The sequence below is a fragment of the Oncorhynchus clarkii genome, chromosome 19 (assembly GCF_045791955.1).
Source record: "Oncorhynchus clarkii lewisi isolate Uvic-CL-2024 chromosome 19, UVic_Ocla_1.0, whole genome shotgun sequence".
NCBI classification, from domain to species: Eukaryota; Metazoa; Chordata; class Actinopteri; order Salmoniformes; family Salmonidae; genus Oncorhynchus; species Oncorhynchus clarkii.
Window position 1 is genome coordinate 45,774,438 of NC_092165.1, and position 26,609 is coordinate 45,801,046.

Here is a 26,609-nt window from a genome sequence, read left to right on the forward strand (position 1 = left end):
TGCCAATAAGAGGTTTATTTCAATAAAGTCAATATTGTTTAAAAAAAATCAGGATCTTTTCTTCTGACATTGACATACACGTCATTACAGTGATTTTGGAAAACCTTCTGCGCAGGAGAAAACAAAAAAGGCCAAAGGAGATGTCTTCTAGTATTAAAACCCAAGCAGGTAAAAAATGCCTATTTTCCCCAAAATCAAACCAATAAGTGTACAAAATGTACACATTGAATTCTGAATAATCAAAACAAATATTTACAATTCCTTTTATGAAATGTGTATTACAACAAATGTCTGAAAAGATGGCGGCAAAACACGAGGAGATAAAAAACAAAACAATATATATTTCTGCTTTATCCACACCAAAGCATTTTGGAACTACGAAAGAATACTACATTCACTACCTTTTGAGAGCATTTGAAATAATGAGAAAATGAAATCCTACATGATATTCATTATATTACCATTCTCCTCTCCCCGATTCCTTTTCTCATAAATATCTTTAGTGTCATCTTCCCTGATGCCTGACTGCACATCACCGTTCCTCTGTATTCTATGGGAGAAAGAGAAAGTGTGTGGTTTTTATACTTCACTAGTTTAGATAGCAGGAGTCATTCAATCCACAGTGAGACCAGAATTAATGTGCCCTTTTTGGTGGCTGAAGTATAACATAAGCTACCACTGCTGCCAGAACAACACAAGCTAAAGACTTCCCTTCATGCTTTACAGGAGAAAATAAAAAACAGATGTTATTTCTGGTAAAATAGAGCTTCACTGCCCAGAGTGTCAGTGTCTATATGGAGTTGTGATGTGAGGCAATGGAGTGATGAAGTCTAAATGGTTGTTTTTTTCTGCTAGATATGATCTAATATTTCATTGCTACATATTTCATTAATCTCAGGTTCCATTGTCCTGAGCTGAAAACATCTCATCCAAGCACCTGCTACAGGTACATCTCAGAAACACATCTGAGCTCAGCATAAGGTCAAGGAGGAAAATGGTATCAGAGCATGGAAAACATGTAGCCTTACTTCTATTATAGTTGTTGCAATTGACTTAAGCAGCGCAACAGTAAAATGAAGCATATCGCACCAGTATGTCCAACTCGGTGGTTTGGCCTAGCGTCTGTCTACATGCAGTGAAACCTGCCTTCATTTACCCTCTAGAGCCAAAAACACTGAATCTTTCAACACTGCATAAATCAACTCTGTAGCCAAAACACAAAACACAATTTCAGCCTTGTAATTTTCACTTTCATAGCAAGCCTAAAAAGCAAATTAAATTGAATAGCTGAACTGAAAATAGAAAAACACAGGTTGTGACCATATTCCCATGAGGAGACAGAGGGTCAGCCGGAAGCCCACTTCATAAGGAGTGTGTTTAGATTGCCCTCCAACACTGATAAGCTCTGATACACACCAGCCTGCGTCTGATCTGGGAGATCGCCATTCAAATCATCATATCAAAGAGAAAACCTAAAACAAGTTCTAAACAATGGACCGTCAGTAAACTTTCTGAGCTGCTTCATGTACTCAAGAGATCTCCAAAAATAAAAGGGAAAAGTAAGAACAAAGGAGCTCATGCATTGTGTTTGCTCTAAATTAGGAGAGAAGGAAAGGTAGTCCATAGTTTTCTTTCTCGTGTCTAAACAGACCAGTCCCAGTGTTGGGTGTAAGGGGGGGAGCCTATTTGATCAGCCTCTTGGCCACGTCTTGGTAGGCGATCTCGATCTCTTTGTCACTGGGGCAGGTGTTGGTGAACTCCTCGTGTGTGTAGGCGTTCTGCAGGTACTGCCAGATACCTATCATGTCCTTGGGGATGTCAAAGCCTCTGTACTTCTTGGTCACCACCTGTGGATGGAGGGGGACATTGACTAATTAATGTAGTCTTAGATAAACTTCTAGAGAAGAGGTCCCACTGTAGGCCAAGGATGGTACAAAATGATTTGGGTAGCAGAATGCATAAATCACTAAGTGCTCTGGGCTTTGCTGTGTCAAGATGTACTCTATTTGTCCAAAATAAGCATCCCATTTTACAATAAGAATTCAACTGTGTGTGTACACTGAGTATACCAAACATTATGAACACCTTCAAAATATTGAGTTGCGCATGGACGGGGCATTCGTCGGGGCATGGACTCTACAAGGTATCGAAAGCGTTCCACAGGGATGCTGGCCCATGTTGACTCCAATGCTTTCCAAAGTTCTGTCAAGTTGGCTGGATGTCCTTTGGTCGGTAACCATTCTTGATACACACAGGAAACTGTTGAACATGAAACTATGCAGCGTTGCAGTTTTTTGACGCAAACCAGAGCACCTGGCACCTACCATCATACTCCATTCAAATGCACTTAAATCTTTTGTCTTGCTCATTCACCAACTGAATGACACACATACACACCAATCCACGTCTCAATTGTCTTAAGGCTTAAAAAGTATTCTTGTAGTGAATTTAACAGGTGACATCAATAAGGGATCATAGCTTTCACCTGGATTCACCTGGTCAGTTTATCTCATGGAAAGAGCAGTGAGTATACAATGTTCTGTACACTCAGTGTATAATGTCATGTTTATTGGCCTCTGCTCTTACCTTGACGATGTGCAGCTTGGGAAGAAGGTTGCAGTCAGCCAGTGTCATGTTGTCACCATCCAGGAACTTGCGAGTGGAGGTCTTGACGTCCTCAATGCTGTTGTGGTCGATCTCGTCGGGCAGTGGGGAGCGCAGGTACTCATCCAGCTTCTGCAGGGTCTTCAACAGCCCACGCTCCAGACCTACAGCAAAAAAAGGAACATTTATCATCTCTATCTAAGTTTGTTGGAACCTCTCCAGCTTGCTGATACTAAATAATGATTAATTTAAGATTGACTTCAGGTGTCCCTGGTGGTAATTACCACAACACTAGCACAACAACTATAAACTGCATATAGCAATCACAAACCAGCCTGCCTGCATTGTGTTGAGTATTCTAGACCACTTTTCAAACCGACGCCACAGGATACGCACAGCAGTTCTGTAGTCTGCCACGCGAGGGCGGCATTTTATAGCAAGATGGCAGAACTTAAGCTGCCTTGCTGAAGTATTTTGAGAGAGTACATTCCTTGATCCCAGTTTTTGGCATTATCTTGAGAGCCCAAATAAGGAGTAGTTCATACAACCAAAATAGATAGCTGGGGTTGGACTAATTGTGGCTCACTGAGCAAATTCTACTTATTGGAATGTTATGTATTCAAGCCAGTTGGAGAGTGTGTGACTGGGCATATTGTGTTTTACATTTTACAGTGTGACTGTCCTATAAATAGGGCATGCCTATCATTCAGATATGACTTTCAGCAATAAAGTACTGTTGACATAGCCCAGAAGACATTCAAAGCCAACCATAACGATAGGTCAATATTTCCACAGGGTGGAGAATAGAAAGAAACCATACCATCCAAGATACCAGAGGACATGAACTGATACTGTGTCATAAACAGCTTACCCCAGATTAACATGGCATACAGACAGAGAAACAATAGCCAATATGACGGAGGCAAAGCTACAGTATACTGTCATCTGTTGTCTTGTACAAAACATGTCTGTTGGCAATATATTTATAGCTGTGGCATGCCTGTTAAACAAAAGCCAGGGGAGACAAGAGAGTTGCTGTGAGCTCATTTCCAGACCATCTCGCTCTGTTGTTTTTACCAGGCTGTTTGGTTGTTTCTTTAGAGAGCCCAGCCAGGTGACATGGGGTACAGGGGGACAGTGTCAGGAATGGTACTGGGGACAGAGAGAGGCCACCACAGAGAACAAAAGCTCTATGTTGACATGTTAGCCAGCCCCCCCCCCCCCCCCCCCCCGCGTTGTCACCCAGCCACCAATGACCTCAGGCTACTGCTGTCACCTAGCAACCACAAAACTGTTGAAGCAAATAGGTTTATGTGTGTGCTTGTTAATTCTGTTATAGGGAGTGGAAGCTCACCTTCGTTGGCATTGGGTTTTGAGTTTTTGATGAAGGCTGAGAACTTGGCAAAGATGTCCATCCCAGCTGTGTTGGACTCAGGGTGTCTGGCACTAAGCTTGGTGAACCTAAACACACACACACACACACGATACACCTGGTTAGATCTCAAACAAGCAGAGTGTATACTGTAACCTAGGTATCTACACTTGGAGGCAGTGTGATGTACTTAGTGGGCGTGACGGGCTGTTACCACCCAGACTCACTTGGGTGGGCTGAGGACATCCTCCAAGAACTCCTCTATCTTGTTGACGTCTGTCTTGACCTCCCCGTTGAAGGTGATGAAGGGAGGGTGTGTGCCTGGGGCCAGGTTCTGGAGGTCTGCAGGCTTCCTGGGAAGAGGAGAAGACAGGGGATTTAGTGGGCATGTCACAACACACTGGTAAATACCCATATCAGCCATATGCAATGCATACCTTATACTGTGTAAAGTCCTTAATGTTGTTGAAATGTCTGTCTCATTTGTATGGATGACTTTGCTGCAAAACCAAGTTCCCCCTGGGGATAAAGTTTTATACTACTACTATACAACTGAGACGTCACTGATTACTCACTAACCTTTCACTTTATATCCCTATAATCCATCTGGTCTCGGTCTAGTCTTTGACAATCATCAACTATCATTAGTGTTATTCTGTTTCTTCCCAGGGCCCAGTTCTATTGCTTTCTCAGGTCATTGGAGGTGGCTGTGGCCCACGGACAGGACACAATTCCCTGTCCCAGTTCCATGCTGAACTGTTCCAGACTTTTCTAGCCCTCTCTAGTGCTCCCCTCACACACACAGACCCTGGGCTGGAATTTATTTTCAACAGAATTGTGTACGTGTGTTTGTGCATGTGTGTGTATGCCAAGATCATTCCTCTGTCCACAGTGCTCAGAGCAGGCTTGTTTTGTTCCAGGTGACTGGGAGGTGAGATATGATGAGAACACACACAACATAATGAGGATGTGATGAAGGACCTGTCAACAGCACAAAGCCCTTTGTCATGTTTCATAATGACCCACACAAACCAAATAAATAAAAACATTTTTAGGTCATACAGTGTAGAAGTATTAGCATTACCATGACTGAGTTAATTGACAAAATAATATGGAGCAAATTAACTTTGATGCAGAGAACAGCCTACCACTGACCTATCCATAGAGTGATTCACATGCAAGCCAAGTCAAAATGCAATGTGATGTGCGTACGTACAGTGGTTAAGATGTCCCTATAAGGGGAGATGTGAAACACATTCATAGGACCAACAAGTCACAGGGGCACCAAAACAGGAAGTGACCTCAACCCTTTGGAATGAGCACAGGAAGCACACTTGCCCCATGGCAACATTAAGGGGGAGGAGGTAAAAGTGTTCACTCAAGAAGATAAATAAAAACGCTTTAATCATAGACCAAAAATAGTTTTCCATACCAAGGTTGCAAAATATAAGATTAGAAATCGGAATTCTACATCTTTCCTTACTAAGTGGGCTACTCACAATCACATCAATGTGGAACGGTAGTAAATCAAATGTAATGTATTTTGAGTTCCATATAGTAATAAAAAGCGATAAAATAAGACAAATTATTTTGCAATACTTTGCCTTTCTGTTGACTGGAGAAAAAGTGAAGCCTTTATCAGTCCTGGTCTGAACAGCTGAACAAAGACATGTTTGACAGAGGGGGAAACAGACACTGTTAAGTGGGCGGACATCCTCCACTCCCTTATACAAGACCTCCAGAAGCTTGTTTCCCATTACACACCCTCACCACAGACATAGACGTACATGCGCAAATACATTCTCAGACACCCACAGACAACATTCACAGACCCCCACAGACAACATTCACAGACAACTTTCCAGTACCTTCAAAAGTGAAAAGGTTGCTCTTGGTACTACTCAGTCTTGTCTTGTCTAGATTACCCTCAGGACCGACCCTGGCAGAGGTAGCAGTGTTTCTGAGCTCTCTCAGGAGAAGAGATGTAAAGCGATAGAAAAGCATCTACGTGGATGAGCTTTCCCCTCTAAAACACTTCATCAGAGAGCCTGCTTTATACTGGACTGTCTGAGTCAAACAGCAATGATGAAAGGCCCATGGAAATGAAGAGTTCATTTGACCATATCTGAAAATAATCACACATATGCCAGCAGCCTTGGCCTGGGAAGAGGAAAAATAATCAGGTTGACTCATCGAAGGACATAATGGCTGGGTAAGGAGCTGCCAGGCAGCATTACAGTGAACATGGGGAAGAAAGTTTGCTGTAGTTCCAGCCGAGGCTAAATAGTGTTCAAATGACTTTGGGAGGGGAAGATTATCATTTTAGATCCTGTTTTAGAGTAAGAAAAATAACATCTAGGGAGGAAGTGAGCACAACCTCAATTAGCCCCTCCAAAACGCAGCTTGTTTATTTTCCAGATTTCTCTGGTTTGGAAAGGTCATGAGAAAACCAAATAAGCAATTAGGGCGGTGTGCCTGTTTGAGGTGTGGCTGGATCAAAGTGTTCTGCTAGGCTACTATGGTCTTAGTGGAGAGCCCAGAAAAGCTCTGAGAGCCAATGAAAGAGGAGAGCAGAGAGAGAATATTCCCCTGGCTTTCCAGGAGCTAGTTGAGAGCTAGGGGACTGAGCTAGCTAGATAGTGTGACGTGTGTTGGAGGAGTGAGCAAGCGAACTAGTGTGATGTCTGGTGGAAGAGTGAGCTAGCTAATGTGACGTGGTGGTCTGGTGTCTCCCTCACCTCTTCAGGTCCACTGTGGTGACGTTGAAGACCACTCCCTTCAGCCACAGGATCATGAAGAGTCTCTGGGAGAACGGGCAGTTCCCAATGCTCTCGCCATCACTTCCCGCCTGAGAGAGAGAGGGAAAGAGAGGGCGAGAGAGAGAGAGAGGAGAAGAAGGTTAGATTAGGTAAGACTACATCAGCATTATTCACGTGGCATTGTTTTCACACAACCACAGAGAAAATGTGCCATGGCTGGAAGGATAAGAGGCAGGGAATCCAACATGGCTGACAAAGATTTAAATGGCTCTTGTAAACTGATCACAATCAAGTTAAGGTTGAGCCTTAAAATGGATAAAAGTCTTGGAACACTGATATTATCAGACCTCTGTTCTACAATCCAATGACCAGTGGTGTTTTACTGCACTGACCTATTTTGAGCAGACAATGTTTCTTTCACCCAGATTAGAGACTAGCTCCCTGAGTCCCAGAGAGCAGGCTAACCTCTGTCTCAAACCCTTTAGCACACTTCCACAGCCGCCTCCATTCATCCACACTACCAGGCAGCCAAGTGGAACACAAACCCCTGAAGTGACTGAGAGGGACTCTGAGAGGGAGCTGGACAGCTTCTTGTTTCTTTAGACCTAAAGAGAGAGTCTGATGTATTTGAGTGGGAGGGGGGATGATACAGTATGTCTACCAGTGTCTAATCACTGTGCTCAACCATCACCATGACAACATCACTGAAGGTATTTTGATTTGTAACACATGCATATTGATGTGTTTGATGTGTATTGAATCATGTATACAGGGCCATTCTGTGAGACAATTGGTCTCAGTATGAGTCCCTGTTAAAATAAAGGTTAAATAAAATGTCATTTATAAAATGAACAATCGACTACATGCCATCCAAACAAGAGACATGGACAAACTAGGCAACTGTTCTCAGACAATCTCTGGACGTGGGGAAAAACAAGCAACTACCCACTAGTACAGGCCCACTTTCACATTGGGGATTTTCCTTACCCAAAATAGATCTGCCACCTTCACCTCCCTTTCATGACAAACTACTACCGTGCATTATGATAGTGTACACAGGTCTCCAGCCCCAGCAGTAAAAACGAGGCAGTGAGAGAGATATTCTAAACACTCCGCTGGCAGACACACTGTCCTATAAACACACCAGAGATCTCTCCAACTACCACTGCCAGCACACTCTCCCTCTCTCACTCCCGATCATCCTCCTCAAGCTGGTTCATATCAATGATGCTCTAGAGTACAAGCAAATCCCAGTTTCCAGCTTAGGTTGTGTGTACAGAAATAGTTGTGGGAGTAAGGAAAAAACGGTAGATCGAAGAGAGGGAGTTTTTGATGCAACTATCCTCCTCTCATGTAACATTAATATGTTACACGTGTAAGGAAAGTGAAATTAAATATTCATTAGTAAAGATCTTGCTTGTGTAAACAAACATACTATAGCTGGAGGAGCCAATCGCCGTTGATTTGACTCCTACTAGTAATTAGTAGGAGATTGACACCCAAACTACACAACACAAATCATTTGACTGTCACTAAAATGTCTTCTCTAGGCCGTCATTGTAAATAAGAATTTGTTCTTAACTGACTTGCCTAGTTAAATAAAGGTTCAATAAAACAAAACAAAAATGATCTGACATTGGCCCCAATGTCCCAGTTCCTTATGCCTCTTCCTCTTTTAAGAGGATCAACTCAAGCATGGTCTCAGCCCCTTTCACACTGTCAAAATCTTCCCCCATTCGATTTACAGAACTGGTTATGGAGTGTTCCATAGACGGTGAGCACATAGAAGAATGCCATTCTTCTCAGTGCCAGTTAATTCTGAAGAATGCCCCGTATTCATTCATTCTGAAGGACAGGGACTGAAGGTAAAAGGAGCATTAAGAAAAGGTATGTATCTTTTCTCACTGTCTATTACTTTAGCAAGTATTGGCTCACTGAAAGGTGGCATGCTCATCAATTTGTCTCTCCTTGTCAGTCACTTTGTAGCCTACTCTCCCTTCTACCTAGCCTCCTGTCCATCTCTTTCACTTTCTCATTCCATGTCTCTCCTTCTGGCCAGTGCATAGGGCATCTTGAGGAAGAGAAAATTCCTCTCAGATTCAGGCCCATTCCAATGTCAAATACACTAATTAAAATGGCATACTACAGCCTTTTGAGTAATGGACTGGCGGACCTGTGCCAAGATAGGGCTGGGCTTCATGACACATTTATAAAACTTTATTTTTATTCCCATGGAGCTAACGTCCCCCTCTACCACTAGAAATCCGATAAATAATACCTATCCAAAACTTTTTTCAAAAGAGGTACGACCTGAAGTGATCTTGTGAATGAATAGGGAACTTTGTTTCCAGAATGTTCCTGGCAGTGTGTCTAGCTAACAGCACTCTGCTGGTGTGCACAGACAGTCTGTTTGTCTCTCTGTGGTGTGGAGGCCCAGTGTGTTCTCTCTGTTTGATCTGCCTGTTGGCTGTCCTACAGGCTGGAGTTGCTGTTCTGTTGTTAGAGCTCAATTCAATAAATCAAAAGGTTAGATTAGATCACAGCCTTTGTTCAGTGTCCCCTCCTTATGATTCGATTCCTGTGTATGAAAGGCTTGCCAACAAATCGTATTGCTCTGTTTGGAACCTCAGGCAATTGTTATCTAACAAGAGACCAGTAGCTGATACTTGTGGGACTATAGAGACGACAATGTGTTATTTTCTGCTTTTATCCAGAGATTGTATTCTTGTTGGTTACTATGTGTCAGGGGTAGGAATGACAGCACAACATGGTGACTATTCCCATGACGATCGAGACCAGACTCATAATAAAGAACTGATTATCATTGCACAGAGGTAACCATGTTAATGGCATCTTTCAGAATAAAATGGTACGTAAACATAAAGGACATGTCTGAAATCTGTCTTGCCTACTACTTACTTAAAGTGCATACTGTGTACTATCAATACTACGTACTATTTATCACGTACTGTTTGGTAAAAAGTATGCCACAGGCGAAACAGATACTTTTGGTGCGTTCAAGACAACTGGGAACTCTAAAACAACGAGCTCAGACTGGGAAAAATCGCAACATCAGTGATCTTCAGCTCAGAGAAGTCAGAGCATGTTTTTTTCCCAGTTGTCTTGAACGCACCATCTGTTATGGCTTCACATATGAACCAGACAAGATCATTTATAGCCCCACCCAGTGACCTTTCTCCATTGCCTTTCACTAACACCGGAGTGTTGTTTTGGGCTAACATTAGCTAATTAGCTAGCATTTAGAACAACATATTTGGGGTAAACTTCTGTACCGTAGGTCTATGCAAGTATCAATTGAAGAGTCAACTGAAGCTTAAAAGGAATGGGAGATGAAAAGCGCTATAGAAATATTATCGATTACTATACCAAAGATGGTTTATTTAGAATAAAAAAATAGAACAAAAAATCTCTGACAAAGGCCAAGAGGCCGAAGCGTAAGCTTCAATAGAAAAAGTGATGCTAGCAAGAGCAGTGTGTAGGTTTCTTTTTCCTTTCAAGTTATCTAATCGTTACCAGTCACCTGCAACATGATAGGTCAGATGTAGGAATGTATTTTTGAATGTTGAAAGTAAAACACACCAACAGTGGATGTACTGGTATCAAATCAAATGTTTTACAAAACAACAAACACATTTCAATGAAAAAAAACTGAAATCCCCCCAAAAATGACTTCACCAAAAACATTAGAAAATTAATAGCTAAATTAAATACCATACAAAATACATAACTACTTCATGGCCTCTAAAATGGTCATAAGACGTGCCTCCCTGTCAGTCACCTCCTAATCCAGACTGGACCTTTCTGGGAGGGAGAGGAGCCCACAGCTGCACCTTGGGAGGATGAGGAGATGATGTTCATGACGGGTGGGGTGATGGAGTGGCAGCCCCCCAGCGCCTCATCCATCACCACTTATAGGATGCAGCTGTGGCCTCCCCTCCCTCAGGGCTGACTCCAGTGGGGGGAGCTTTCAACTCCTGAAAAATGATCACTTTCAGCATCAAACATACTACATGTAAAGCCCTGGTATTATGCCAATTACAGTACATTTCTCTGGAATACGTGAACCTTTCTAACATGTTTCTTTTCACACTTATATACTTGAATGTGCAGTTGAAGCATAGGACATTTTTGGGGAAAGTTTTGGTGCTCTCAGAGAAAAGGGTAACTTTATTAGCCAAGTACAGCTCAGCAATAAATGTCAAGCTAACATACAGTAGCATACTGTGTATTTTTGCTTAAGGTTCTCCCACTTATTTTTTCACCCATGCAGGTAATAGAGGCCCCTCCAGCTCACACTCCTTCACGTAGATCCTGAAAAGACATAAGATCAAGTACAACATTAACCAAAACATGAGCAAAGTAGAGTTGTGTGAACTTTCTGTAGATAGCCAAACTGCCACATACATTATCAAATTGGAGCGCCAAGGTGAAAAAGTAACGAGTGCATGTTACCATTACTTACACCATAACAGGTTGTGTGCAATGAAACTAGACCCATTCAAGCGGTAACCATTCAGGTATAAACTAATATTGCATGGCATGAACACTACAATCAGCTCAACACAGATGAACCAACGTCAGGAGAACTAGAAGAGTTGTTGGGACCAGCACCGCTGTGGAAAATAGGAATGTAGGCTACCGCGTTACTAACGTTATAGCTAGTGATATTTACAAGTAGCAGCTAGCTAGCTAACATTAAATATGTTAGCTCATTAAATATAGTTGTCGCTCAACAGCAAGTAACCCTGTAGCTAAGGTTACTGTTCTAACAGTTAACTTCTAGACCTACTAAGGCATGTAGCTAGCTAAAGGCATGGTAGGCAGCAGGCTGCAGATCGGTTTTCAAATATCTACGTACGATGAAATAGTTGTGATAATTTTAAGAAGAACAAAAACTACTTACATTTGAACACCACCGTAGAAGCTTTGCTATTCGCAATCTTCCAAGTTATTCACTCAAAACTTGCAGCCCCTCCACTTCCAATGCATTGTGTCTGTGAAATTCACAAAAAGTGTGCAGCGAATACGTCATTGCGTTGTTCCCGCTATTCGTTCATTTCAGTTGGGCATCACCATATCTAATTGACAGCAGATTATCAACTGTCGTCAAATCCGAAATGAGTATGACATCCAAGCATTTCAAGTATATTTGATTTTCAAAATGTCACATACTCAAAAACAGCCTACTTTTTAGGACGAAAGTATTGGTATTTGGACACCGCCGTGTATTTCAGCCATGTTTAGTATATGAATGGAGTGAGCAGCAGCTTTAGGAATGAGCTCCTCTCCTCTCCTCAGGCTGCAGAGCCAGTGGTCAGAGATGGCCAGCCACAGTGCAGCAGCTGAGAAACCCTTTCTCTGTGTCAGAACATGGCAGGGATGCTGTCTACTGGAACTACAGCAGCAAAGAGCAGACACAGCCCTCTGACATGTGTTTCCGGCAAAGAACCTAGCCCTAGTCTGCTATTTCTACTGAGACTCCCTGCAGCCCTACCTTATCTGAGACAGAGGAGAGGGGAGGGAGAATGGTGTAGGAGGAGGGAATACAGGAATAGAATAGACTGGTGGAATTAGCATAAACCTAGTTAAGGAGAAAGGGAGACAAAAAGGCTAGATTGAGCGCAAGCCACACCCTTCTCAGCACTGTGAGCTTCAGAAGCAGCATGCTGCTTGGCCCTCTCCTCTCATCCTTCTTCCACAACCTCTTCAACAAACTCAAACTGTTTTTATGACATAGGAACAGAGTATGTGAGCAGTTGGAAATCCAGCTCATGAAGTCACTCCATCATGTCCTTTCCAACTGCTCACTCCACGCTCACAGGAGAAAAAAAATACAGCTGCAAATTCGCACTGTTCATTAAAATCACAATTTAACCAACGTTTTTGTGCCTACCTGGACTTGCCATTTGGGTTTGAAGTATTGAAACCAAACCATATGATTTGAATGAAAAGTATTTGAATAAACATTAAGGTGAATGTAAGAAGCGCACATAATTTCAAATAGTCTACATGTCACATTAAATGTCACGCTGTATAAATTATTGGAGAAAGGAGCAGGAATATGTAAGAGGGGATTTTAATACTCGACCCAAAAATACAACATGCCATGAAAGGCACTGGGATGAAGCCCAAAACAAACACGTACACAAAAACACAGGGCTGTAACCCAAACAAAAGAGCGAGGTAAAACCTTGAATAAATACACAGGATGAGACCCATAATAACAAGTGCACAACAATACACGGGACGAGACCCATAATAACGAGTACACAATACACTCAGCACCAAAACCACAGGTACTGACAAGACCCACAAACTTGGGAACAATAACCGACAAGACAATTGTGACAAGAGGGCACATGTATACAATTACTAATCAGGGGAATTGGAATCAGGTGTGCGTAATGAGACAGTTCAGTGTCACTGTAACCCCTGTCTGAAGCCCTTAATTGTCAATGAATCATGGCTTAGTTCTGTCTCTCTGAGTGGTGAAACAGGCCATCTTAACACTGTTCGCTCTCAAGTTTCCATTGCTCTGAGCAGTGTCTCAGAACCGTTACATTCACCAGTGTGAATACAGAGGTCCTTGTGGGGAATAACAAGCAGGAATATGGAGGAAAGGCACAGAGCTCTTTTGTTCGTGGACAGTTCTGTGGGTGTCAATGGATAAAAAACAGACCAATAAAATTTGAAGTGAGGCAAGAAATTATTTTGGGCCAGCACCTAATATGGTCATGAGATCACACAGTTTCCAGAAAACAAACCAGAATCTGGGATTCAACAGTAATCGTAATTTCACATGTTATATGTGGTAAAAAAAAGTATATCAATCCCACAGTACTTATTTAGAAATATTACTGAACAAGTATCATTCACTACACGAAATAGCCTAGCACTATCCATTTATCTTCTTACTTTTCATGTTAAAATGAGTCAGGAGTTGCTGATGATTGCATCATATTCCACATAAATTCCTCAGAGATTACACATTGTCCCAATGTTCTTTTGGTTTGAATAGGCCCATTTCACTTACAGCAAGCAACACGTGCTACAAAAGCTGGCAATTACCAATGAACGTTAGGCTTTTGATATGAAAGTAATGAGAGAACCTGAATCAACAGAGACACGGATCGACACGTGTATGCACACACACGCACATAAACGGTCACGTCACACACACACACAGCTGTCTGTCTGTTGGAGAGGATGACTCATGCCGAAGTCACAGAATTTCCAGGGACGCCCACCGGCGCACAATGAGACCTCAGTCAGTCCCCCATCTACAGGAGACACACATACTGCCATGTCACCAGTGGAGAGGTCATAGATCATGATATCACTTCCCCCCTGACACGGTCTGATGGTAGAGCTACTGGTGTAAAGACAGTCTTGAGCCATGTCAAGACTGATGGTACAGTAGGACACAACTATATTGAACAAAAATATAAACGCAACATGTAAAGTGTTGTTCCCATGTTTCATGAGCTGAACAAAAAAAAGTGCCAGGATTTTTCTATTCGCACAAAAAGCTTATTTCTCTCAAATTTGGTGGACAAATTTGGTTGCATTCCTGTTAGTGAGCATTTCTCCTTTGCCAAGTTAATCCATCCACCTGACAGGTGATGCATATCAAGAAGCTGATTAAATAGCATGATCATTACACAGGTGCACCTTGTGCTGGGGTGTTCCCTCTAAGCTGCTTGCGTGTGCAGGCACACAGTGGCCCAAGACTGAGAGAAGCACGAGATTGAACTCAACTCAACTTTCTTGAGATTTCCCTGTTATTTAACACTATTCATGTTTCCCTTTACTGTGGCAATTGTGATCGAATCAACGCAATATTAGCCACTTTCAATGCAACATACCGAAGCAAAACAAACTATGCAAGAGATAATGTTGTAGGCAGAACGCATCAGAGTAGGATTCTATTGAATACGACTCAGCCCGTACTCTACACAGACCAGTGCAGCATAACCAATCAGTCAAGTAAAGAGCTTTTTTTTGTCTTGAATGGGCAGTGTTGTATTTTGAGACAGGCTTTAATAAGCTAAGTAGCCAATAGTCAGAGGGTAGCAGAATTTGTCTGATTCTCTGTAATAATGGTATTGGAATAATAATGCATTTATTTTGTAAAGTGGTTTCTTGCATCAAACAACACAAACAACATGTTCAGTCACCTCCTTGTCTGAAGGTCAAGTAGATAAACAGGTTAATGTCAAGCCAAGCATGTTTTTTTGTAGGCCTACATTGAGCATCCCACATTGGCTGCTACTGTAGGCTGAATGACAGAACCGCTATTCCAATGTTAAAATGTTATGGGATACATTTTCTCCATAGTTTTTGAAGGTAGGCCACTCTGGTAGACCTACATTATGACCAAATAGCCACAGTAGCCCATTTGGCCACTGTTAAAACTGACTTAAAGCAGGTACAGCCTCAAGTGTTCACAGTAAACGTGCGCTGGAAGTTGCACAGAATTTTCACAATGTTCAAGTTTTCTCAGTGCTGAAAACAATTTGAGGGAACATTGCTGAGGACAATAAAAGGCCACTCTAAAATGTGCAGTTTTGTCACACAGCACAATGCCACAGGTCTCAAGTTTTTAGAGAGCGTGCAATTGGCATGCTAACTGCAGGAATGTCCTCCAGAGCTCTTGCTAGAGAATTGAACCATAGTTTTAGAGAATTTGGCCGTATGTCCAAGCGTCCTCATTACCGCAGACCATGTGTAACCACACCATCCCAGGACCTCCACGTCTGGCTTCATCACATGTGGAATCGTCTGGAAGGGGCACTTAAGTGGGGAAAAACAGATTCTTATTGGCTGGGTCTAGCTACCAAGTGGGGAGGCAGGGTAGCCTAGTGGTTAGAGCGTTGGACTAGAATCGGCTTTCTATTTCGCAACAAAGCCTCCTTTACTCACACCGCCAAACTTACCCTCGTAAAACTGACTATCCTACAGATCCTCAACTTCGGCGATGTCATCTACAAAATAGCTTCCAATACTCTACTCAGGAAACTGGATGCAGTCTATCACAGTGCCATCCGTTTTGTTACCAAATCACCCACCACTGCGACCTGTACCACCCACCACTGCGACCTGTATGCTCTAGTCGGCTGACCCTCGCTACATATTCGTCACCAGACCCACTGTCTCCAGGTCATCTATAAGTCTATGCTAGGTAAAGCTCTGCCTTATCTCAGTTCACTGGTCACGATAATAACACCCGTAGCACGCGTTCCAGCAGGTATATCTCACTGGTCATCCCAAAAGCCAACACCTCATTTGGCTGCCTTTCCTTCCAGTTCTCTGCTGCCAGTGACTGGAACGAATTGCAAAAATCGCTGAAGCTGGAGACTTATATTTCCCTCACCAACTTCAAACATCAGCTATCTGAGCAGCTAACCGATCGCTGCAGCTGTACATAGTCCATCTGTAAATAGCCCACCCAATCTACCTACCTCATCCCCATACTGTTTTTATTTACTTTTCTGCTCTTTTGCACACCAGTATCTCTACTTGCACATCATCATCTGCTCATTTATCACTCCAGTGTTAATCTGCTAAATTGCAATTCTTCGCTACTATGTCCTATTTATTGCCTACCTCCTCATGCCTTTTGCACACACTGTATATAGACTATTTTTTTCTACTGTGTCATTGACTTGTTTTGTGTTATTGGCTTGTTTATTCCATGTGTAACTCTGTGTTGTTGTCTGTGTCACACTGCTTTCCTTTATCTTGGCCTGGTCGCAGTTGTAAATGAGAACTTGTTCTAAACTAGCCTACCTGATTAAATAAAGGCGAAATAAAAAATAAAAATAAATGATCAATGGAAACATGATGCACTGGAGCTCAATTTCGAGTATCATAGCAAAAGTTGTGAATTCTTATGTAATTAAGGTATCTGTTTTTTATTTGTAATAAATTATATTTTTAAAAATGTACTAGTTTTGGCTTTGTTGTCATTATGGGGTATTTTGTGTAGATTGATGAGGATTTTAAAAAATGTATAACATTTTAGAATAAGGCTGTAACGTAACAACATTTGGAAAAAGTGTTAGAATGCACTGTAGTTAGCTTCAGGATATTTTAATAAACTGGCTACTCAGCCTTTTAACTGGTATACACAAACAGTGTATTTTTCTCACGCCCCATAACGTTTTATGGCTAGGAACATCAGCAAGAAAATCATGAGATGTCCCACTCCGCCTCCCTCTCTCTCAGCAGCTCACTTTAGGGATTGTATAAATTACCAGTCAGGTCATTTTCATCAGTGCCTTTGTAATAACGATCATCCACCTAACCTTTTAAAAAGTCCTCATCATTGAGGCCAAAATACTCCACTCAACCAAAGTGGTGGGAGATCAAAGCTTTAGACTGGGACCGGTAGCATGTCTGTTGTTTTTCCTTTGGAGAGTTCTGCCCAGTCTGCTCCAGGACTAATTTTAGTAAAATGACGGTCATATCCTCCCCTTCACTCACACTTAACATTCTAAATTGGGTGGGCTCAAATTCAAGCCACACTTTTACCAAATATGGAGCTGGCCGGCTGGCCAATAAGTGCTCCGCTGCTCTCCTCTCGTCTCTCTCCCAGTGACACAGGAGGAATTTCCTCTGGGAAGGGAAGAGCCACATCATGTTATGTCACGCCTACTCTGGGATGGACAAGCATGCAGACTGGGCTGGGCTGGGAGGACTGGGTTGGCTGAAGTTGGGCTTGGTTTGGTGGACTGGTATCGGCAGAGTTGGCTGAGGTGGGCCTGTTACTTGGAAGGGAAGGGCTGGGACAAAGGCGGACTTGGCTATGGCTGGGTGGCTGTGGCTGGGTCTGTGGTCCAAAGGATGAGAGTGTGGAGGAGTCAGACCCTACGGGAAGGAAATGCAACACACCCTGGTGTGCCTCTGATTCATGTGGACGTCATGGAGTGGAAACCAAACATCTCCCAGACAGAACCTAACGTCTCCCAGACAGACAGGCCTACAGAGGTAGTGGAGGTTAGGCTTGCAACATGAAAGGTTAATTGGGACACTGACCGAGGGGTGGAGAGGGATCAAATTTAGCTGACTGAGTTATCAGTAACATCAGTAACATGACCCATTACTCTCTCCAGGTTAAGAATAATAACACAGTATGAAATTATAACTGAAAGTCAGGGATGAAGTTGAGTGAAACATGACTCAAGTAAAGTAAGAAGCAAAGAATAAGACAGAAACAGGGGAGGGAGAAAAAGAGAGAGACACGTGCAGGAGATGTGAAGATGAAACCGTTCTGCTCATCTCCCTGTGACTGTCGTTTAAAGAGTTTGTTCCAACACAAACACTGAGGTCAGGCTGTGCTGTGACTCTCCACCGCCTTACAAAATAACAGACCCCAGACAGATGACTCCGAGACACACACTGCATTCCTCACCGACCATCCCAGTCCCACTCACTCTGTACACACACACATCATTAAAACACTACATGTAGTCTTCAACATTAGTGGAGGCTGGGGAGGGGAGGATGGTTCATAATAATGGCTGGAATGGCGTGGTATAAAACAGATGAAAACACTGTGTTTGATACCATTCCATTCACTCCATTCCGGCTATTATTATGAGCCATCCTCCCATCAGCAGCCTCCACTGTTCAACATGCATATGATAGAGGCAACATCAATACAAAATATGGTGGTTCCCTGAAAAGATGGCTAGTCTAGACCACTTTAAAGAACCACCCTTTGGCTCAAACATTGTACTATGGGGGTTAGCCAGTTTGACATGGCAGCTATGCCTGCACCATGGACACACAAACAAACACTAGCCTCATTGCTCATTTTAAGTATTTGGTCCAACTGGCCAGAACACCAGACAACCCACCTTTGACCTACTGTAGCGTTTCATTCTGATCCAGAGTCTGGCACACACACAAAGATGTCCCAAAGCTTATGAGCTCATTCTTACAGTAACAATGCCAAGTACTGTAAGTGGTTGACTTGAGTAGCCCATCCACACGATTGTAAAAGGTGTAGAAGTATAGGTTAAATTGTATAATTAGCATACTATGGACCTAGTGGCTAGAGCAGTTCACCCACTGACACTGAAAACCAAACATGGCTTTAAATGACAGAGAAATTGATGTGGATAGAGTGAAGGAGAGAGTTAGAGGGATGGGTCCGGTTGGTCCCTTGCTACTCTATTCTCTATGTTTGGATAGCTCACTAAGGGTTATCTACACTAGGCATGGCTCACTGTCACTCATTTTACTAGTGTGGTGCTGTGAGGATGCAGGCAGCATGTGAAACATGAGCAGAGGGGATCGGGTAGTGACAGATTGGGTTACACTGCCTGCCCCGAGGGTAGATTCCCCTCATTTCTGAGGTTGAGCACTCGAGCACCCTCTTAGCGAAGTTGATGTAACAGAGAGCTAAAGATGTCAGAGGCCATGTCTATTTGTAAACTTGTTTAAATCTGATCTATAAAGTTGAATTTCAGTCCGAATTGTTGCCTGCCCTTTCCCAACACATCCTAAACCCTTTGCTATGTCCCCCCCCTCTTCTCCATTTTCTCACTCCCTATCCATCATTCTCCCTCATTTCTTGTTGTTCTAAGCCAATCTTGTTTCCTGCCATTGGTCTACAAGATAAATGCCTCATTAGCAGAGGGCTTGCTTGGGACCAGAAGGATTAAAATGGCAACTTCCTCCCAACAGGCACCGAGCCTTTCCTCTGAACAGGATGGCATGAGCACACAGACACACAGTATCATAAGAAATCCCCCTAATCTTGTGTTGTGGTACATTGCTGGGTCCATTTGGCCAAGGCCCAGTCCTGACAGTTTCAATGATGAAGCATTTTGAATCCCAGATGCTGGAGGAGCAAGTCCATAGTGCAGAGAAGAGCTACCGCTCACAGTTAACAGCAGCGCTACACAACAACAGACCATTAATCTTTGTCCCCTAACTCATGATGCTGACTACAGCAGTACAATAGTGCTTGGGGAGAATAAACTGCTATATTGATTTGACTATAAAAACTGGCTACTCTCAATTGGCTTCAAATTGTCACCCCGGGGAAGAAAGAATGTCTTTACGCTGAAAGATTCAGGTAAATATGCAAACAAGGGGCAAATTAAGATTGACATGCAGAAAAAAAGGTTGAGGGCAAGTTAATACTAGAATATACTTGTGAGGCCAAAAAAACAGTTCCGTTTATTGATGGTGTTTTAACTGGATCTTACAACATAATGACCTGACTAAGCAGAGGCAAAGGAGGGCAAAGATTAAACAAAACATATTCAAGCTATTCAAATATGTTCCTAATAATTCTCATGCCAAACTATTATTAACCTTTGATGGAAGATCTCACATTACATGGAGTCACATGCAATGTGCTATTTAACATTAAACAAATTGACAACATAATTTCAGCATGCTTATAGGGAAGGACACTCAACAAGCACAGCACTTACACAAATGACTGATGATTGGCTGAGAGAAGTTGATGACAAAATGATTGTGGGGGCTGTCTTGTTAGACTTCCGTGCAGCTTTTGACATTATCGATCATAGTCTGCTGCTGGGAAAAAAATTTATGTGTAATGGCTTTACACCCCCTACTGTAATGTAGATAAATAGTTACTTGTCTAACAGAACACAGAGGGTGTTCTTTAATGGAAGCCTCTCAAATATAATCAAGTTAGAGTCAGGAATTCCCCAGGGTAGCTGTTCAGGCCCCTTGCTTTTATCAATTTTTACTAACGACATGCCCCTGACTTTGAGTAAAGCCATAGTGTCTATGTATGAGAATGACTCAACACTATACACGTCAGCTACTACAGAGACTGAAATGACTGCAACACTCAACAAAGAGCTGCAGTTAGTTTCAGAGTGGGTGGCAAGGAACAAGTTAGCCCTTAATATTTGTAAAACTCGGACCGAGCTCGGACACCCATGCATACCCCCACAAGACATGCCACAAGAGGTCTCTTCAGAGACCCCAAGTCCAGAACAGACTATGGGAGGCACACAGTACTACATAGAGCCATGACTACATGTTTCTGTGTTCCACATCAAGTAACTGACGCAAGCAGTTAAAATAGTTTTTTTTTTATATATAAAAAACACCTTATGCTACTGCGGGAACTGTGAAGGAACAAAAACATTGGCACAGACATGAATACACACACACACACACTATACATACACATGGATTTAGCACTGTAGATACGTTTTAGTGGTGGAGTAGGGGCCTGAGGGCACGCAGTGTGTTGTGAAATCTGTGAATGTTTTGTAATGTTTTTAAAATTGTATAAACTGCCTTAATTTTGCTGGACCCTAGGAAGAGTATCTGCTGCTTTGGCAGCAGCTAATGGGGAACCATGAGAAATACAAATAAACTCAGCAAGAAAAGAAACGTCCTCTCACTGTCAACCGTTAATTTTCAGCAAACTTAACATGTGTAAATATTTGTATGAACATAACAAGATTCAACAACTGAGACATAAACTGAACAAGTTACACAGACATGTGACTAACAGAAATTGAATAATGTGTCCCTTAACAAAGGGGGAGTCAAAATCAAAAGTAACAGTCAGTATCTGGTGTGGCCACCAGTACTGCAGTGCATCTCCTCCTCATGGACTGCACCAGATTTGCCAATTCTTGCTGTGAGATGTTACCGTCACTCTTCCACCAAGGTACCTGCAAGTTTCCGGACATTTCTGGGGGGAATGGCCCTAGCCCTCACCCTCCGATCCAACAGGTCCCAGACGTGCTCAATGGGATTGAGATCTGGGCTCTTTGCTGGCCATGGTAGAACACTGATATTCCTGTCTTGCATGAAATCACGCACAGAATGAGCAGTATGGCTGGTGGCATTGTCATGCTGGAGGGTCATGTCAGGATGAGCCTGCAGGAAGGGTACCACATAAGGGAGGAGGATGTCTTCCCTGGAATGCACAGCGTTGAGATTGCCTGCAATGACAACAAGCTCAGTCCGATGATGCTGTGACACACCGCCCCAGACCATGACAAACCCTCCACCTCCAAATCGATCCCACTCCAGAGTACAGGCCTCGATGTAACGCTCATTCCTTTGACGATAAACTAATCCGACCATCACCCCTGATGAGACAAAACCGCGACTTGTCAGTGAAGAGCCCTTTTTGCCAGTCCTGTCTGGTCCAGCGACGGTGGGTTTGTGCCCATAGGCAACGCCGGTGATGTTTGGTGAGGACCTGCCTTACAACAAGCCTATAATCCCTCAGTCCTGCCTCTCTCAGCCTATTGCATACAGTCTGAGCACTGATGGAGGGATTGTGTGTTCCTGGTGTAACTCGGGCAGTTGTTGTTGCCATCCTGTACCTGCCCTGCAGGTGTGATGTTCGGATGTACCGATCCTGTGCAGGTGTTGTTACACGTGGTCTGTCACTGCGAGGACGATCAGCTGTCCGTCCTGTCTCCCTGTACGGACATTGCAATTTATTGCCCTGGCCACATCTGCAGTCCTCATGCCTCCTTGCAGCATGACTAAGGCACGTTCACGCGGATGAGCAGGGACCCTGGGCATCTTTCTTTTAGGGTTTTTCAGAGTCAGTAGAAAGGCCTCGTTAGTGTCCTAAGTTTTCATAACTGTGACCTTAATTGATGTTCATGGTTCATTGAACAAGCATGGGAAACAGTGTTTAAACCCTTTACAATGAAGATCTGTGAAGTTATTTAGATTTTTACTAATTATCTTTGAAAGACAGGGTCCTGAAAAAGGGCAGTTTCTTTTTTTGCTGAGTTTACAAATACAGAGACATATAGACACGGAGACAGTACTGGGAGAGAAGTGCAGGACATGAGCAGCTCTTTCCGTGACATCTCTCTGGTCTGAGACTGAGGGAGAAGTGTGCTGACCTTCAGGGTGTTATCCTGGGAAGACACCCCTGCAGGTGTTCTTTAAAAAGCGGTGAATGGTACATTATTGGGCTCTGTTGCCATGGTGTCCGTGTGACTCTCTCCAGCAGCACATAACACAGACAGGGACATAGTAGATTACTTCCGATGTTTATTGTCACTGTTGTCATTATTGATAGGCGGTGGAGTTGTGCCTTTATCCCAGCATGAAACAGCCTTGCCCTTGGCAAACTTGCTGGCAGAGAGACAGCATACAAAGGTAACATACAAACTAAAGATTGAAAGCATGTCATTTCTGGTTTCATCTGTGGAGTCATCTGTATTGCTTCATGTTTCATTCAGTAACTAAGGTATATGGGTGCTGGGTGATTGAGTGGCCATTGTGCATTTGTCTGCCTATAAATGGCCGATGCCCTGAGTCTCGAGATAATATGAGTCATCAAGGAAAAGTGACCACACTTCCAGAGAGGGTAGTCAGGAGGGATGATTCAGCCTGAGGTGTGGTAGGGCTGGATGGGTACAGTAGGGGTCAGATTGGATTTGAGCCATCAAAATGACACCAAGGGAGTCTTCAAGCCTTCATTAAAATCTCAGGCTGGGTATCATTCTGCATAACCACTTGCAGTTCAACTTTCTCTTGGCCAGATATCCCAATTACAGTTTGCAAACCAACTGTCTCATATGAGCAAACAGATGGCAGACATTACTAACTACCTATTTGACTGCTATGAGGAGGAATCAAGAGCCAACTGAGATCAACACCATTTACTTAGTATGTGTATGCCTACTGTAAAACAATAATTAATCTGCAGGGGATCAAGGGTTAAATTGACATCAGGTTAATTCTGGAATTCCGCATCTATAAAACCTTGAGGTCTGAACTCACTTCTACAATCCAAACAATTTCCATAGACTCCTGGCTAAACCAACAGTAAACAGTGTGAGTAGAAAATCCTGGACACTCAAATTAGCATTTGGATTTTAGTTTACTATGTTTCACACACCCGGACAATGGGGGAAGATCTTGTGTACACAAGTGCAGCAGAGAAAGATCACACAGCACAGTAACAGAGGGAGAGGTGCGGGAGAGTGGTTGTAGTCACATGTGTGGCGTCACCAGGGATGATTAACTGCTCCTGAATGCGAGGGGTGGCTCCCTCTGAGGTAGCTAGCTAGCCGTAGCTGGCTGTCGCTAACACCACCCTGTCTTCTGTTATGCAGTGAAAGCCCAGTGGCCAAAGGCAAACAGTCCAGCATTATCAATACATAACACTCATCCTCCCTCAACAAAGGCCTCTCTCCTGGACGCTGAAGATCTGTGTGTCAGTAGATGAGAACAAAGGAGGATAAAGAGAGAGAAAGAGAGAGATCCCATCTGTCTACTGAACCCAAGCACCGAACAGAACTGGGCAAAGAGTTTTTGACCAATCTGTGATAACAATTAGGTCTAGAGTTGTCTCCGTCTCCTTTCTCACACAGGCCGATGAAGAAGGCAGACTGCTAGATCCTGTGTCCGCCATAACTGCAGTCATATTGCAAAAAGTTAATGAGTCATCTAACAGATCGTGAGTCTGTCTATTGCCATTCACCCATTTCATGCAGAAAAGAGACACATGTATCAAGATCTCACTGTCAGCAGCATCATAACCAGTGATGATCATAATCACTAGTGAAACACTGCTTGGAGGGGGGCAGTGAGTTTACATCACCATTAAAGCTTGTTTGCAGGCAAAAGGCCTCTGACGTTTTTCCCTAATTGAATTCAGGCCCCCAAACCCTCTCACCCCTCCATTCCCCCGGGGTTACACCCCCTCCTCCTGTTTTCCCTCTCCCGCTAGTTTCCCGCTCTGCCAAGCAACTGGCAGAAGAAAATCAAAAGCATTTACAGATCACAAACAGGGTTAATGGGAGTTTATAAAATATTTCAGTCCTATTCTAAGTCAGATATCAGTCTGATGTCCCGAACTTTCTAGTCTAATTCATATACCTTTTTTTAAATGAGTAACTTTAGATTGATCGAAATGCAAGTTCAAAGATCTTCCTCACATACATTACAAGCTGTATTACTTCATCGCTAATGTATGCCAACTAAGAAGGGGGAGGTATCCTCATTCTGGCAGACTTGGTGAGGGAGAATATTGTGGGAGCCAAATGCTTCTTTCCCTTTCCTGTGTAAATTTCAGAAGTTTACTCTCCGACTTCTTATAAACTTGAGGAGGGGAAAGTCTGTTTTGTTGCATTTATTTGCACCACACCACCATCACTATCAGCCTAAGCAGGACCTAATAATAAACATATGACAGTAGTTGTTCATTCATTCTCTCTCCAAATGACAAATATCACAAGTTCCATCCCTATTTCAAGTGTGCCTCGACATGACAAAATAACTAAGCTCCCAGATATCCCACGACCGGAATCCTGTATTTAGGTCTAGGGCAGCAATTATTTTGATCACAATGCGACCAAACCGTGCTACAATGTATGGTTTATCGATTGATTGAATGCAACAATGTTCCGCTGATTTAAGGGCTATTGCTAAACTTTCAATTGCATTTACAATTCAAGCTTATTCATTAAAAAAAAATGTGTACCAAATCGAGACACACTTGAAAGGGGAGATGCTTTTTTCTTCCTCTCCCTCTTATGATGGGAGAAGAGGGCCGTGGTATCCGCCCTACACGTCTGACATAAAACCACATGGTCACACTTTGGGAAGTTTCAACAAAAAAAATGAACCTACTGAAATTGTGACAAATCTTAAAACGCTTAGGCAAACTTATCACCATGTTATTTGCAAGACTCGTTGACTTGTGTAGACCTATGTACGGTAAACTACGCTTCTCCAGGCAACCGTTTTTGCAAGCAAATGGCAGCAATATAACTAAAACCAAATGGTACATAAATAAGGACAGCCCACTTTTGTAACTGTCCTACGCACTCCAATAAATAAAAGTACATATTTTTCTACTGATAAATCCACAAACTACTAAATATATTTGTCAATGTAGGCTTAATAATAATTATGCTAACTTATTATTCAGAAGAATATTTATCATTAACAAACTAAACTTTTCCCAATGCCGAATGCGACGGCCGAAAGAGAGCCTGCTACTGGACAATCTATTCAGGGACGTACCTTCACAAAGAGCTCGATAACGGGTTCGTTATCCGCCTTGATTCCATTATGGGGTACAGACAGAGACATTGTGAACTAAACTTAAAAATGTTCCAAATGAAATATATATTATTTTCCAACAAGCTTGTATCTTCAGCCTACTCGCTCTTCTTCGCCACCCTCTTTCCGCGCAGTATTCGGATAACAGCTTTTCCAAGGCTAGTGACCAGCTGGACAATCGCTGCAATTCTCACACAAGAGTGCTGAGGTGCTGGGAGGAGAAAGTCGACCACGAATATAGCAATGTGCTATTGGTGCAGCCAGTCTACAAAACTGACCGCTTTCCTCCGTGTTCAGCGATCGTTGATCCCTTTGACTCTTCAGTCTTTTTGATTGCTTGAGTGCTGGAGTAGGATGAAGAGAGGAGGACGGGAGGGAAGAATATTTAAAGGCGTGATGTCCTCTGCAGAGCAAACAATACAAATGTGGGCAGGGTTTCAGAGAGGAGTCTTGATGGAGGAAGGATACCTGCTGCGCTCTCTGTGCGGCATGCGCCTTTGGGCAAAGTGCAGAGCCTTGCATCCACAGCCGCGGGAAGCAGGGGTGCTGAGGGTGCTTGCAATAAACCAAAATATTTTTTTTATCACAAAAGTAGTGCACTGGGCCTTTACTAGTATTAGCAGACCAATCTAAACAACTGTAGCCAAGCAATTTTGTTCAGCATTTATGCTTTGGCAAGGGTGTGGTATATGGCCAATATACCACGACTGAGGGTTGTTCTTATGGATGAACAACCCTCAGCCGTGGTATATTGGCCATATACCACACCCTTGCCAAAGCATAAATGCTGAACAAAA

General features: G+C 43.0%; 1 protein-coding gene and 1 long non-coding RNA gene across 2 annotated transcripts; both read right to left on the reverse strand.

Moving 5' to 3' along the window:
- Nucleotides 1–26,375, reverse strand: LOC139375302 (chloride intracellular channel protein 4-like). Its single transcript, XM_071116945.1, has 6 exons — nucleotides 25,774–26,375; nucleotides 6,715–6,824; nucleotides 4,204–4,329; nucleotides 3,959–4,065; nucleotides 2,587–2,768; nucleotides 1–1,847 (listed from the first exon to the last, which is right to left on the reverse strand). Exons 1-6 carry the CDS (start codon nucleotides 25,840–25,842, stop codon nucleotides 1,683–1,685), a joined length of 759 nt encoding a protein of 252 aa, XP_070973046.1. The 5' UTR covers nucleotides 25,843–26,375; the 3' UTR covers nucleotides 1–1,682.
- On the reverse strand, nucleotides 10,913–12,022 carry LOC139375303 (uncharacterized). The gene is made up of 3 exons (XR_011627776.1): nucleotides 11,944–12,022; nucleotides 11,660–11,750; nucleotides 10,913–11,067 (listed from the first exon to the last, which is right to left on the reverse strand). It is a non-coding gene; the product is annotated as an uncharacterized lncRNA (long non-coding RNA).
- Nucleotides 26,376–26,609: the final 234 nt, after the last annotated feature.